This window comes from Eublepharis macularius, chromosome 4, assembly GCF_028583425.1.
Source record: "Eublepharis macularius isolate TG4126 chromosome 4, MPM_Emac_v1.0, whole genome shotgun sequence".
In the NCBI taxonomy this organism is placed as follows: Eukaryota; Metazoa; Chordata; class Lepidosauria; order Squamata; family Eublepharidae; genus Eublepharis; species Eublepharis macularius.
The window spans coordinates 169,561,905-169,575,459 of NC_072793.1; the positions used below are offsets into that span (position 1 = coordinate 169,561,905).

Sequence of the window (13,555 nt, forward strand, 5' to 3'; positions counted from 1 at the left end):
AGGAGGATCTCGGATGCTTTGCTAATGAGTTATGAACCATAAACCTCACCTAACGCTATGTTTTTGTGAACTTGTAACTATGTACCCTTTGTGATTGTTTATGGAAATGTTCCTTATATTGACGGTATTGTGTTACACTGTATTGTGTAATCTGCCTTGAGTCTCAGTGAGAAAGGCAAACTATAAACGACAAAAATAAATTAAGTAAAAATAAAACTGACAAAACTATGAATCTGGTAACAAATGAGAAAAACAAGAAGGGTTATTCAGCACCTTTTGATTAAATATGTAGAACCTCGTAAGGGTGATCTGAACAAAATTGTTACTGAAGAAAATTTACTAAAATTATTGATAATTTTTAGTAAATTTATTAGCTATTCTATAAAAATTTTGAGGCAAGGGATACTGTAGCCCTAAAAATACATAAGATGATAAATTATATTAGTTACTGGTCTTCAAGGGGGAGAATAGAAATATAATCCGCAATATAACAACTTTTCAGATAGTCAGAATGAAAGTTCAACTCACTGGAAAATTGTAGCACTCACCATGTTATAAGAGGTAATGTGAGGCATTAATCAATCTCTCCCTCTTGGTGCATAATGAATTACCATGAGAGGCTTTAAGAGAACAGAGAAAAATATGTATGTCTTGCCCACCAGGAATCCTATGTGCATATATTTGATGCTAACAAAATGAAACGAGAAGAAGTCAAAGGAGAAAATTAGGCATAAAGGTGTTCCTTGTTGGGGCACCTACAATAAATCACATCATGGTCACAAGCAGGAAAGGTCACCAACATTAACTGATGGCTATTCTCCAGTGTGAACCTTGTGGTGTAAGTTAAGGCTGTGGCTCTCACTGAATGTCTCTCCACATTCTATGCATATATATAAATTCTCGCCGGCATGAACTTTTTGATGTCTAATTAGGGAGCCATAGGGAGCCCACACTCCAGGCATTTATATGGCTTCTCCCATGTGTGAACTTTTTGATGATCAATAAGAGCACTATTATAAGAGAAGCTCTTCCCACAATCCAAACATTTATATGGTTTGTCTCCTGTATGAATTCTGAGATGTCTAGTTAGGTTGTCATTCCCAGAGAAGCTCTTCCCACACGCCAAACATTTATATGGCTTCTCCCTTGCGTGAATCCTTCGATGGATAGTTAGGCTATTTTTGTGAGAGAAGCTCTTCCCACATTCCAAGCATTTAAATGGCTTCTCGTCTGTGTGAACCTTTCGATGGCTAGTTACGCTACTCTTGCTATAGAAGCTCTTCCCACAATCCAGACATTTATATGGCTTCTCCCTCGTCTGAACCCTTTGATGGATAGGCTAGAATTATTGGAGAAGCTCTTCCCACAATCCAGACATTTATATGGCTTCTCACCTCTGTGAACTTTTTGATGATAAAGAGCACTATAATGAGAGCTCTTCCCACAATCCAGGCATTGATATGGCTTCTCCCCTGTGTGAATTCTTCGATGGACAGTTAGGCTATTTTTGTGAGAGAAGCTCTTCCCACAAGCCAAACATTGATATGGCTTTAGCTCTGTGTGAATCCTTTGATGGATAGTTAGGCTACTCTTGTTATAGAAGCTCTTCCCACAATCCAGACATTTATATTGCTTCTCTCCAGTGTGAACCCTTTGATGCATTGTTAGGCTATTTTTGAGAGCTCTTCCCACACTCTAGATATTTATATGGTTTCTCCCGTGTGAACTTTTTGATGATAAATAAGAACACTATTATTTTAGAAGCTCTTCCCACGCTGCAAGCATTTAAATGGCTTCTCACCTGTGTGAACCTGTTGATGGCTTGTTAGGTTACCCTTGCTATAGAAGCTCTTCCCACAATCTAGACATTTATATGGCCTCTCCCCTGTGTGAACCCTTTGATGAATAGTTAGGTTAGAGCTCTGAGAGAAGCTCTTCCCACAATCCAGACATTCATACGGCTTCTCCCCTGTGTGAATCCTTTGATGGACAGATAGGCTTTTTTTGTGAGAGAAGCTCTTCCCACACTCCAAGCATTTAAATGATTTCTCCTCTGTGTGAATCATTTGATGGACAGTTAGGCTATTTTTGTAAGAGAAGTCCTTCCCACACTCCAAGCATTTAAATGGCTTCTCCCCTGTGTGAACCCTTTGATGGACAGTTAGGTTTTTTTTCTGAGAGAAGCTCTTCCCACACTCCAAGCATTTAAATGATTTCTCCTCTGTGTGAATCATTTGATGGACAGTTAGGCTATTTTTGTGAAAGAAGTCCTTCCCGCACTCCAAGCATTTAAATGGCTTCTCCCCTGTGTGAACCCTTTGATGGACAGTTAGGCTTTTTTTGTGAAAGAAGCTCTTCCCACACTCCAAGCATTTAAATGATTTCTCCTCTGTGTGAATCATTTGATGGACAGTTAGGCTATTTTTGTGAGAGAAGTCCTTCCCACACTCCAAGCATTTAAATGGCTTCTCCCCTGTGTGAACCCTTTGATGGACAGTTAGGCTACTTTTGTGAAAGAAACTCTTCCCACACTCCAAGCATTTAAATGGTTTCTCGCCTGTGTGAACCTTTCGATGGGTAGTTAGGCTACTCTTGTCATAGAAGCTCTTCCCACAATCCATACATTTATATGGCTTCTCCCCTGTGTGAAGCCTTTGATGGATAGTTAGGCTATTTTTGTAAGAGAAGCTCTTCCCACACTCCAAGCATTTAAATGGACTCTCCTCTGTGTGAATCCTTCGATGGACAGTTAGGCTATTTTTGTGATAGAAGCTCTTCCCACACTCCAAGCATTTAAATGGTTTCTCGCCTGTGTGAACCTTTCGATGGCTAGTTAGGCTACTCTTGTCATAGAAGCTCTTCCCACAATCCATACATTTATATGACTTCTCCCCTGTGTGAACCCTTTGATGGACAGATAGGCTAGTATTATAGGAGAAGCTCTTCCCACACCCCAAGCATTTAAATGGCTTCTCACCTGCATGAACCTGTCGATGGTTAGTTAGGCCACTCTTGTCATAGAAGCTCTTCCCACAATCCAGACATTTATATGGCCTCTCCCCTGTGTGAACCCTTTGATGGATAGTTAGGCTAAAGCTCTGAAAGAAACTCTTCCCACAATCCAGACATTTATACGGCTTCTCCCCTGTGTGAACCCTTTGATGGACAGTTAGGCTTTTTTTGTGAGAGAAGCTCTTCCCACACTCCAAGCATTTAAATGATTTCTCCTCTGTGTGAATCATTTGATGGACAGTTAGGCTATTTTTGTAAGAGAAGTCCTTCCCACACTCCAAGCATTTAAATGGCTTCTCTCCTGTGTGAACCCTTTGATGGATAGTTAGGCTACAGCTCTGAGAGAAGCTCTTCCCACAATCCAGACATTTATACGGCTTTTCCCCTGTGTGAACCCTTTGATGGATAGATAGGCTAGTATTATCAGAGAAACTCTTCCCACAATCCAAACATTTATATGGCTTCTCTCCTGTGTGAATCCTTCGATGGATAGTTAGGCTATTTTTGCGATAGAAGCTCTTCCCACACTCCAAGCATTTAAATGGCTTCTCGCCTGTGTGAACCTGTTGATGGCTAGTTAGGCTACTCTTGTCATAGAAGCTCCTCCCACAATCCAGACATTTATATGGCTTCTCCCCTGTGTGAATCTTTTGATGGATAGTTAGGTTAGGACGCTGAGAGAAGTTCTTCCCACAATCCAGACATTTATATGGCTTCTCCCCTGTGTGAAGCCTTTGATGGATAGTTAGGGTTTTTTTGTAAGAGAAGCTCTTCCCACACTCCAAGCATTTAAATGGCCTCTCCTCTGTGTGAATCCTTCGATGGACAGTTAGGCTATTTTTGTGAGAGAAGCTCTTCCCACACTCCAAGCATTTAAATGGTTTCTCGTCTGTGTGAACCTTTCGATGGCTAGTTAGGCTACTCTTGTCATAGAAGCTCTTCCCACAATCCATACATTTATACAGCTTCTCCCCCCTGTGAACCTTTTGATGATTTGTTAATTTGCCTTTCTGAGCAAAGCTCTTCCCACACTCCATGCATTCATAAGGTTTCTCCCCTGTGTGAATCCTTTGATGGATATTTAGATGACTTCTACAAGAGAAGCTCTTCCCACAATCCATGCATTTATATGGCTTCTCTGCTGTGTGAACCTTTTGATGACTTTTTAGTTGACCTTTTGTAGCAAAACTCTTCCCACACTTGAAACAGTTACATGTTTTCCAGCATTTTGTAATGTTCTGATCATTTTTAATTCTGAGTTTGCAGATCAATCCTTTCACAAACACTGCACCTGGAAGCCTTCTCTTCTTGGGTTTATCTTGGGCTGGGACCTCTGACATCCTTCTACTTTGCTTCTGTTTTGTTTTCGTTTTGCTTCTCCGCTCCCTCTTGGGTACCACTTGAACCCCATATTTCGCTTTTAACTGCACATCTTCATCTCTTTCTGTTTCCTTCTCAATCGCCATGTCCCACATATCTGCAGATGAAAAAGAGAGACAGAAATTAAATAAAAAAGAAAAGGAAAAATGCCTCTTAGCAGTTATGGTTAGTACAGAATGATAATTTTTGTAGCAAGAGCCGGAGGTCTGGAAAAACCTCAGCAACCTTTAACCACGTGCCAGGAAATCTTCATAAAGGTGGAAGAGTTCACCACCACATGAGGGAAGGGAATTCCTTACTTTCGTTGCAGAATGCTTAGTGTGTTTTCTAGTGTTAATTTAGGAAGCACATGGAGACAGAACAGGAAAGGCAATCTTTTTTTAAAAACACTTAAATTATACTGAAAATGTTTTAAATGGGTAATTGTGTTGGTCTGCAGAAAAACAGCAGGGTTTGAGTCTAGAGGCACCTTAGAGACCAACAAGATTTTCAGAATGTAAGTTTATGAGAGTCAGAGCTCCCTTCCTCAAACGCCATTCATTCATTCATTCATTCATTCATTCATTCATTTGGGATGGCATCGGGATGTAAAAGTACAATGCAACTTGATTGAAGCAGAAATTAGCATCTGTAGGGAGATAAAAATCCTAAGTGTCTATTCAGACCAGGGGTGGAGGGGGCAGTCCATTGTTCTCAATTTGTGAATGAACCATGTTTCAGCAATCTCACGCTGTAATCTCCCGTTTAAGCTTCTCTGTTTGAGGATAGCCACTTTTAGGTCAGCGATGGAACGTCCTAAAAGATTAAAATGTTCTCCCAGTGTTTTTTGAATGTTGTGGTTTCTAATATCAGTTTTATATCCATTTATTCTTTTGCACAGGGACCCATCTGTTTGTCCAATGTAGAGAGCAGAGAGGCACTGCAGACACTTGGCAGCATACGTAACATTGCATGATGGCGAAGTGAATGAACCTGAGATGGTATAACTGGTGTGTTAAGGTCCACTGATCATCCTGTCGGAATAAATACGAGGACAGAGTTGGCCTCTTGGTTTATTGCAGGCTGTGGTCCCAGAGTCTGTGTCAGTGTTGGAAAGTTCATTATTATGACTGAGAAGTTGATTAAGGTTAGGGGTTGTAGGTGGGATGAAAAGGTTTGCCTTTCAATGCGTTGAACTGGTTTGAGCTCAAAGCTGTTTTGTGACCACTGGTGGTCTTCTATTTTTGTTTCAATTGGGCCCTCTTTGGCTGCTGCCAGTATTGCCATCCATCCAACTATGGTTGTGCGAGGGGGCAGGGTCTTCTGTTGTTGTTTCAATGGGGCCTATGCTGTAGCAGGGTATCTCTTGGTGTCAATCTGGCTTTGTCAATCTGTTTCCTTACTACATCAGGTGGGTATTGTAATTCCAAAAATGCCTGCCGTTGATACTGCAGGTGAGAATCTCTGTCAGAGGGATTGGAACAGATGCGGCTGTAATGTAGAGCTTGACTCTAGATGATGGATGGGTTGGTGTGTTTAGGATGGGGCCTGGAAGAATGTAGGTATGTTTGCCAATTGGTAGGTTTCTGGTATAAGGTGTCCAGTAGCACCTTTAAGACTAACCAATTTTATTGTAGCATAAGCTTTCGAGAATCAAGTTCTCTTTGTCAGATGCATAGTACAGAAACTGGTCAAATATAGAAGAGGAGGGGAGGAGAGAGAAGATGCACTTAGGGGGGGAAGAGAGGGAGGGTGCAACCAAAACATTCCTTTGCTACTAAATGTAAACATCTCCTTTTGGTGACCTTTTGGGGTCAGTTGGCTTGGGTGAGGCTTCAAAGGAGTTTGCCCTGTTAGTTTGCAGCAGCAAAACAGCTAGACCATCCAATTCCTATGTAGTATAAGCCTTCGATAACCACAGCTGTCCCTGCCAGATGCATCTGACAAAGAGAACTGTGGTCCCCGAAAGCCCACGCCAGGCGCCACTGGGCTCCCCCAGACCCCGCCTCAAAACTCCTACATGCAACAGGGAGCAAAAACACTTTGGATCCACCAAGCAACATCATTAATCTCTCCAGCCACAAACTGAGCCCAGCAGAGGAATCTGTCCTCTCACGTGGACTATCTTTTTGCCCAGCCAGACCCACACAAACCATACAAGTTTGTGGAGACCTGGAGGCCTATTTTAGATGTCTAAGACTGAAAGAATTCTTCAACTACTCTGCTGAACAAAACGATGAACAAAGCACTGAACAGACACCATCACAGCAGCAAGCACCCCGCCAACCCAGCAATACACAATCATCGTTACAAAACTCCAGAAAAAAGAATTCCACATGGATACCCCCTGAGGGCTGCAACTCCTCATTGGACTTTTACATTGAATGCTTCTGTAGACGTACTCATGCTGAGATAATTGACAAACAACAACACCTAAAGCAGAACCTCAGCCGTGCAGAAAGAGAGGCCATAAACAGCCTCCAAAATAATTCTGGCACGGTAATCAAGGAAGCTGACAAAGGCGGAGCAGTTGTCATCATGGACAAACATAACTACATACAAGAAGCAGAAAGACAACTCTCCAACACAACATTCTATAAAATACTACCTTCTAACCCCACGGAACAATACAAAAGGGAACTCAATAAAATATAGTACTACGGGACACCACTGACTTCCTCAGGAAAATACAGTCCATTGACAACCTACCAGATGACACCATCCTAGCAACCATGGATGTGGAGGCCCTGTACACCAATATCCCACATGCAGATGGACTGCAAGCCATACGGAATATTATCCCGGACAAAACCACAGCACACCTCGCCACTGAACTTTGTCACTTCGTACTCACTCACAATTACTTCGAATTTGGTGACAACTTATATCTACAGGTTAATGGCACAGCCATGGGCACACGCATGGCACCACAATATGCTAACATATTCATGGCGGACTTGGAGCAACGCTTCCTCAGCTCCCATCCACTGGAACCACTACTATACTTAAGATTCCTGGATGACATCTTCATCATTTGGACCCATGGGAAGGAAGCCCTTGAGAGATTTCATCAGGACTTCAATAACTTTCACCCTACTATCAACCTAAGCCTGGACCACTCTACACAACAGGTACACTTCCTGGACACCACTGTACAACTACATAACGGACGAATAAATACCACCTTATACCAGAAACCAACAGACCGATACTCATATCTACATGCCTCCAGCTACCACCCTAAACATACCACTCGGTCTATTGTCTACAGCCAAGCCTTACATTACAACCGTATCTGCTCCAATGCTCTCGACTGAGACTCAGATTTACAACAAGCATTTTTGAGACTACAGTACCCACCAAATGAAGTGAAGAAACAAATCAACAGGGCCAGACTAGTACCCAGAAACAGTCTGCTCCAGGACAAACCTAAAGGAACTAACAACAGAACACCACTGGTTGTCACCTATAGCTCCCAGCTCAAACGCATCCAACGTATCATCAGTGAGCTACAACCCATCCTGGAAAATGATACCCCTCTCTCAGAAGCCCTGGGTGGAAGACCTTTCCTTGCCTACAGACAGCCCCCCAACCTTAAATGACTTCTCACCCACAATCATGAATCGGCCAGCAGAGTCACCAGCACAGGTACCAGGCCCTGCAACAGACCCAGATGCCAGCTCTGCCCCTATATCTACCCAGGGAATACAATTACAGGACCCAATGGCATCAACTACACTGTCTCTGGCTCTTACAGCTGCTCATCCTCCAATCTGATATATGCCCTCATGTGCCAACAATGTCCTTCTGCTCTGTACATTGGACAAACCAGCCAACCTCTACGCAAAAGAATAAATGGACACAAATCTGACATTAGAAATGGAAACGTCCGACTTCCTGTTTGGGATCCATGGAGGTCTAACACAGCTCTGGGAGCAGAGCTGACCGGGCTGCCGTTTTTAGTGACCGGCGGGGGCAAACAAGCCCGCGGTCCCCTGTTCTCAGGCGGAGAACAGGCTTTGAACGCTCAAGTACCTCAGGGCGCGTTGATCTCAGGCGAGGGGGGGTTCTGCGCAACGGACTCTCCCCCGTCCCTTGAGGTCCCACCCTAAGACAGGTCGGCCTATATCTCTGCGGCAGTTCTGGGGCCAGTGACGGCTGGCATAAGATCTACATGCCCAAGCATCAACAGGAGGAAAGAAGGTGAAAGAGAACCTGAGTTTGAAGCAGTGATTACAACCCAGAAAGACGTTTGAAAAGGTAAAGATCACTATCTCTTGAAACGGGACGAATTACTTAAAGTAAAGAAGCATTAAAGGGGACTTTTAAACTGCAACAGTTTGATTAAAAGTAGAGGAAGACTTGGCAAGAAACAGATTAGTAAAAGGACTAAGCTAAAAGAAGTAATTAGAGAAATTGGAGGATTGTTGTTCATACCTGTGGTTGTGAGGAGATAATAGACTGTGAGAAAGCTTCTACCATCGCGAGAGCTGCTGTGAGGAGACGGGAAACAGGAAGTACGTAATTGTGATAGAGCTGCTGGAGAGAGACGGCCCTAAGGCAGACAGGAAGAGGGCAATCGCCATCTTTGAAGAGGGAAGGGCACGGGCTTCAGCAGAAGAGGAAGTATGCCATATTGGATTACAAAAATATAGAAAAACCATAGAGAAAAGACGCCCGGCATTTTGGATTTTGTAAGTGCTTTTTTTTTCCTTTTGAAACCGGGACATTTGAATTAAATTAAATTAAAGGGACACTTAGCCAAGCGCCATGGAGTTAAGGAAACGAGCAGATTCGTGGGAGCGAGGCAAGTCAAGCCCCACGATGTCGAAAAAAGAGTGGCAGACGGCTATGGAAAATTTAGACAAAAGATTTTCGGAAATGTTAAAGGTCCAGCAGGAGCTGGTGAAAGAGATCAAAGAAGTTAAAGAGACAGTTAAAAGTGAATTGGCAGAAATGAAAAAGGGAATGGAAGCAACACAGCAAAAAGTTAACGTGGTGGAGAAGGCGATGGAGAATCTCTCAGACACGCAACAGACAGATATGAGGACGATGAGGGGCAGAATGGCTATTGCGGAGAGCAAGTATATGGAAAAGCAGCTAAGGTTTCGCGGTTTGCCGGAAATGGAGGGAAAGACAGCTCAAGAGCAAGTTGCTGAAGTGTTAGCTGGATACCTGGGGAAGGAAGAAGAAGAAATCGTGGCTATCCTAGATGTGGTGTATCGTATAAACTCAAGATTTGCGACCCAGAGGAAGTTACCAAGAGACGTGATTGTGCAATTTACAACCAGAAATATGAAAGAAATGATTGTGAGCAAGCAATTCCAAGACCCATTGGAGGTTGATGGCAAGACGGTGATCATTATGAAGGAGTTACCTAGATCGGCGTTGCTTGATCGGAAAAAATATAAAGCCTTAGTCCAAATTTTGAAGGACATGAAAATAAGGTATAGATGGGAATTACCGGAAGGACTGGCATTTGAGTTTGGAGGAGTGAAAAAGCGCATCAGATCTGAATTTGAAATGGAAAAGTTTATGAGGGACAATGAAAAGGACTTACCAGCAACAAGGCTATGAATATGGAATGTAAGGTTATATCTTGGAATGTAAATGGACTTAATTCACCAAATAAGAGAAAAAGTACTTTTCACTGGCTATTAAAACAGAAATGTGATATTGTTTGTTTACAAGAGACTCATATTAGAAAACAGGATGTAAAATATCTAAAACTGAGCAAATTGGGCACTCATTTTGCAGCGGCCACAAAAAAGAAAAAAAGGGGAGTGGTCTTGTATATTAGAGAGGAGCTGCAGCCAAAGTTAGTGTTTAAGGATCCAGAAGCCAGATTTTTAGCGGTGGAATGTACATGGAATTTAAAGAAAGTGCTGGTGATTGGAATCTATGCACCTAATGGAGCAAAAGAAAGCTTCTTTGAGGATTTGAGGAAGCAATTAGATGAACTTTCTTACGACCAGATAATTCTTGCAGGAGACTTCAATGGAGTTACAAATTTGGAGCAGGACAAGAAATCAGCAACTGCACAAAAGAAAAGAGGACTACTACCAAAAACTTTTTTTGCATTAATGCAGCAGGAAACTTTGGAAGATGTATGGAGAATACAGAATCCCAAGGGCAGACAATTCACATTTTTCTCCGCAAGACACTCTACTTTATCACGAATCGACATGATCTGGGCCTCAAAGGACTTAGTGTTATGGACTAAAGAGGTGGAAATAATGCCTATGGTAGGCTCAGATCACAATCCAATTATGTGGAAGTTTGGGAAAAGAACTAAGAGGAAAGGATGGAGAATAAATGAGGACTTGTTGCAAGAGGGAGAAAACTTGGAGATGTTGAGAAGGGAAACTAAGTTCTTCATACAATACAACATGAATCGAGAAGTACCAACCAACAAGGTATGGGATACCTATAAGGCAGTAATTAGAGGCATACTAATGGACTTAAACGGAAGAGCCAGGAAAAAACAAGAGGAGAAGAGACAGGAGATTACAGAGAAAATAAAAGCCAAAGAAATATTACTAAAGAAAAGACCAGGGAAGAAGAAAGTTTACCAAGACATTAAAATTTTACAAGAACAGTTGACAGCAATGAATAATAAAGAACTGGAATGGAATCTGAAGAGAATGAATCAAAAGTCGTTTGAAGGAGCAAATAAACCTGGGAAATATTTGGCATGGCAATTGAAGAAGAGAAAGGAGAAGAAGACAATAAATAAAATATGTGAGGATAATAAAGTATATCTGGAACAGACTGCTATTAGTAGAGCCTTCTACAAATTTTACGCTAAATTGTATAATAAAAAAGAGGTGAATAAAGATTCAATAGCGACATATCTGGGGAAAATGAGGCTCCCAGTGATCTCGGAAGATTGGAGAAATAAATTGAATAGTGAAGTGACAGAGGAAGAGATAAGGAAGGCAATACAGTCAACAAATCTGGGTAAGGTGCCAGGGCCTGATGGACTCACAGCTAAATTTTATAAGGTAATGGTCAATGAACTGGTGTCATTCCTAAAAGAAGTGATCAATGGTGTTATGAGAGACCAAAGAATTCCAGATACTTGGAGTGAAGCTAATATATCATTGATCCCTAAAGAAGGACAGGACTTGACTAACGTCAAAAATTACAGACCTATTTCCTTACTTAACAATGACTATAAGATCTTTGCGAAGATCTTAGCGGAAAGAGTAAAGGGATGGCTATCCGAAGTTATTGGGGAAGAACAAGCTGGGTTTTTACCGAATAGACAAATCAGAGACAATTTAAGGACAGTTATAAATGCTATTGAATATTATGATAGGCGTTGTGATAAGGAGGTTGGGTTCTTCTTTGTGGACGCTGAAAAAGCATTTGACAATTTGAACTGGGATTTTATGTTCGCCACTATGGAACAGCTACAGTTGGGAGAAAGATTTATCAGAGCAGTAAAAGAAATCTACAGAGACCAGAGTGCAGCAATTGTGGTGAATGACGAGGTGACTAAGAAATTGACTATAGGCAAAGGTACAAGACAAGGTTGCCCGTTGTCTCCACTGTTGTTTATAATGGTTTTGGAAATTTTGATGATACAGATCCGAGAAGATAATGCAATCCGTGGAATAAAGATAAAAGACTTTTCCTATAAGGTCAGAGCATTTGCAGACGATATAATGTTAATTGTGGAAGATCCAATTGAAAACATGCCAAGGGTAATAGAAAAAATTACAGAATTTGGAGATTTGGCAGGTTTTTTTGTAAACAAAAAGAAGTCAAAGATACTGTGTAAAAATATGACTAAACAAAAACAACAGCAACTTATGGAAATAACAGACTGTGAAGTAACAAATAAGGTGAAATATTTGGGAATTGAACTGACTGCAAAGAATATAGATCTATTTAAGAACAATTATGAGAAATTGTGGACTCAAATAGAGCGAGACTTGATTAAATGGAATAGATTGAATTTGTCATGGTTGGGAAGAATTGCAGCAGTCAAGATGAATGTGCTGCCAAGAGTGATGTTTTTGTTACAGACAATACCAGTTATTCGAGATTCCAAGCAGTTTGAGAAATGGCAGAGAAAGATATCGGACTTTGTTTGGGCAGGCAAAAAGCCTCGAGTGAAAATGAAAGTGTTACAGGACGCGAAAGAGAGAGGCGGAATGCAACTGCCCAACCTAAGACTTTACTATGAGGCAATCTGCTTGGTTTGGCTGAAGGACTGGATGATGCTTAAAAATCGCAAATTGCTGGCCTTAGAGGGATACAAAAAAATATTTGGATGGCATGCATACTTATGGTATGATAAAGTAAAAGCGGACTCTATGTTTTTACACCATTACATTCGGAGAAGCCTCTTCACAATATGGAAAAAGTACAGAGATTACCTACAAGAAGGAATTCCCTCCTGGGTGGTTCCTTATGAAGCGATAGATCTGAGAACTGTTGATAATGAACAACAGTGTTTAACGTATAAGGAGATAACACGAATAGAATTTTCTAAATTAAGAATAAAGACGCAAGAAGAGTTGTCTCCAAATTATGACTGGTTTCAATATAGACAGCTCAGAGACCTTTATAAATCGGATTGTGCCAAGGGAGGGATAAGAATGGAGAACTCGGACTTGGAGGAAGTAATTTTACAAGAAGACAAAAAGGAAATTTCAAAGGTCTATAAAGTGTTGTTAAAATGGTATACTGAAGAAGAGGTAGTTAAGGTGCAAATGGTGAAGTGGGCTATAAATTTTAATAAAGAAATAACAATGGAGGCGTGGGAATATTTGTGGAAAAATACTTTGAAGATTACGACATGCACTAACATTAAAGAGAATGTCTATAAAATGATCTATCGTTGGTACCTGACACCAAAGAAAATTGCGCTAGGGAATGTGAACACGTCTAATAAATGCTGGAAATGTAAAAAGCATGAAGGATCTTTGTACCATATGTGGTGGACTTGTGAGGTAGTCAGGCAGTACTGGGGGGAAATAATAAGAGTAATAAGTGAGATTTTACAGTTTCAAGTTAATAAGAACCCAGAACTCCTGCTACTGAACTTGGGAATGGAAGATATTCCAGCACAACATAGGACATTGCTTTTTTACATGACAGCAGCGGCTAGACTTTTGTATGCGCAAAAGTGGAAAGTACAAGAAGTGCCAACTATCGAGGACTGGATTCACAA

The 13,555-nt window shown here is 41.4% G+C and overlaps 1 protein-coding gene and 1 pseudogene across 2 annotated transcripts in view; both read right to left on the bottom strand.

The window, feature by feature from the left end:
- Window positions 1–308: 308 nt before the first annotated feature.
- On the bottom strand, window positions 309–1,736 carry LOC129328751 (zinc finger and SCAN domain-containing protein 2-like; annotated as a pseudogene).
- LOC129328663 (zinc finger protein 420-like) overlaps window positions 1,665–13,555 on the bottom strand; it is a 49,024-nt gene continuing 37,133 nt past the window's right edge. Inside the window, exon 5 of one of the 2 annotated variants that reach the window (XM_054977876.1) lies at window positions 1,665–4,200. In XM_054977876.1, coding sequence (XP_054833851.1) covers window positions 1,758–4,200 — 2,443 coding nt within the window. In that variant the 3' untranslated portion in view covers window positions 1,665–1,757. Of the gene's footprint in view, window positions 4,490–13,555 lie in introns of both variants that reach the window. The other variant, XM_054977877.1, reaches the window with a different exon arrangement.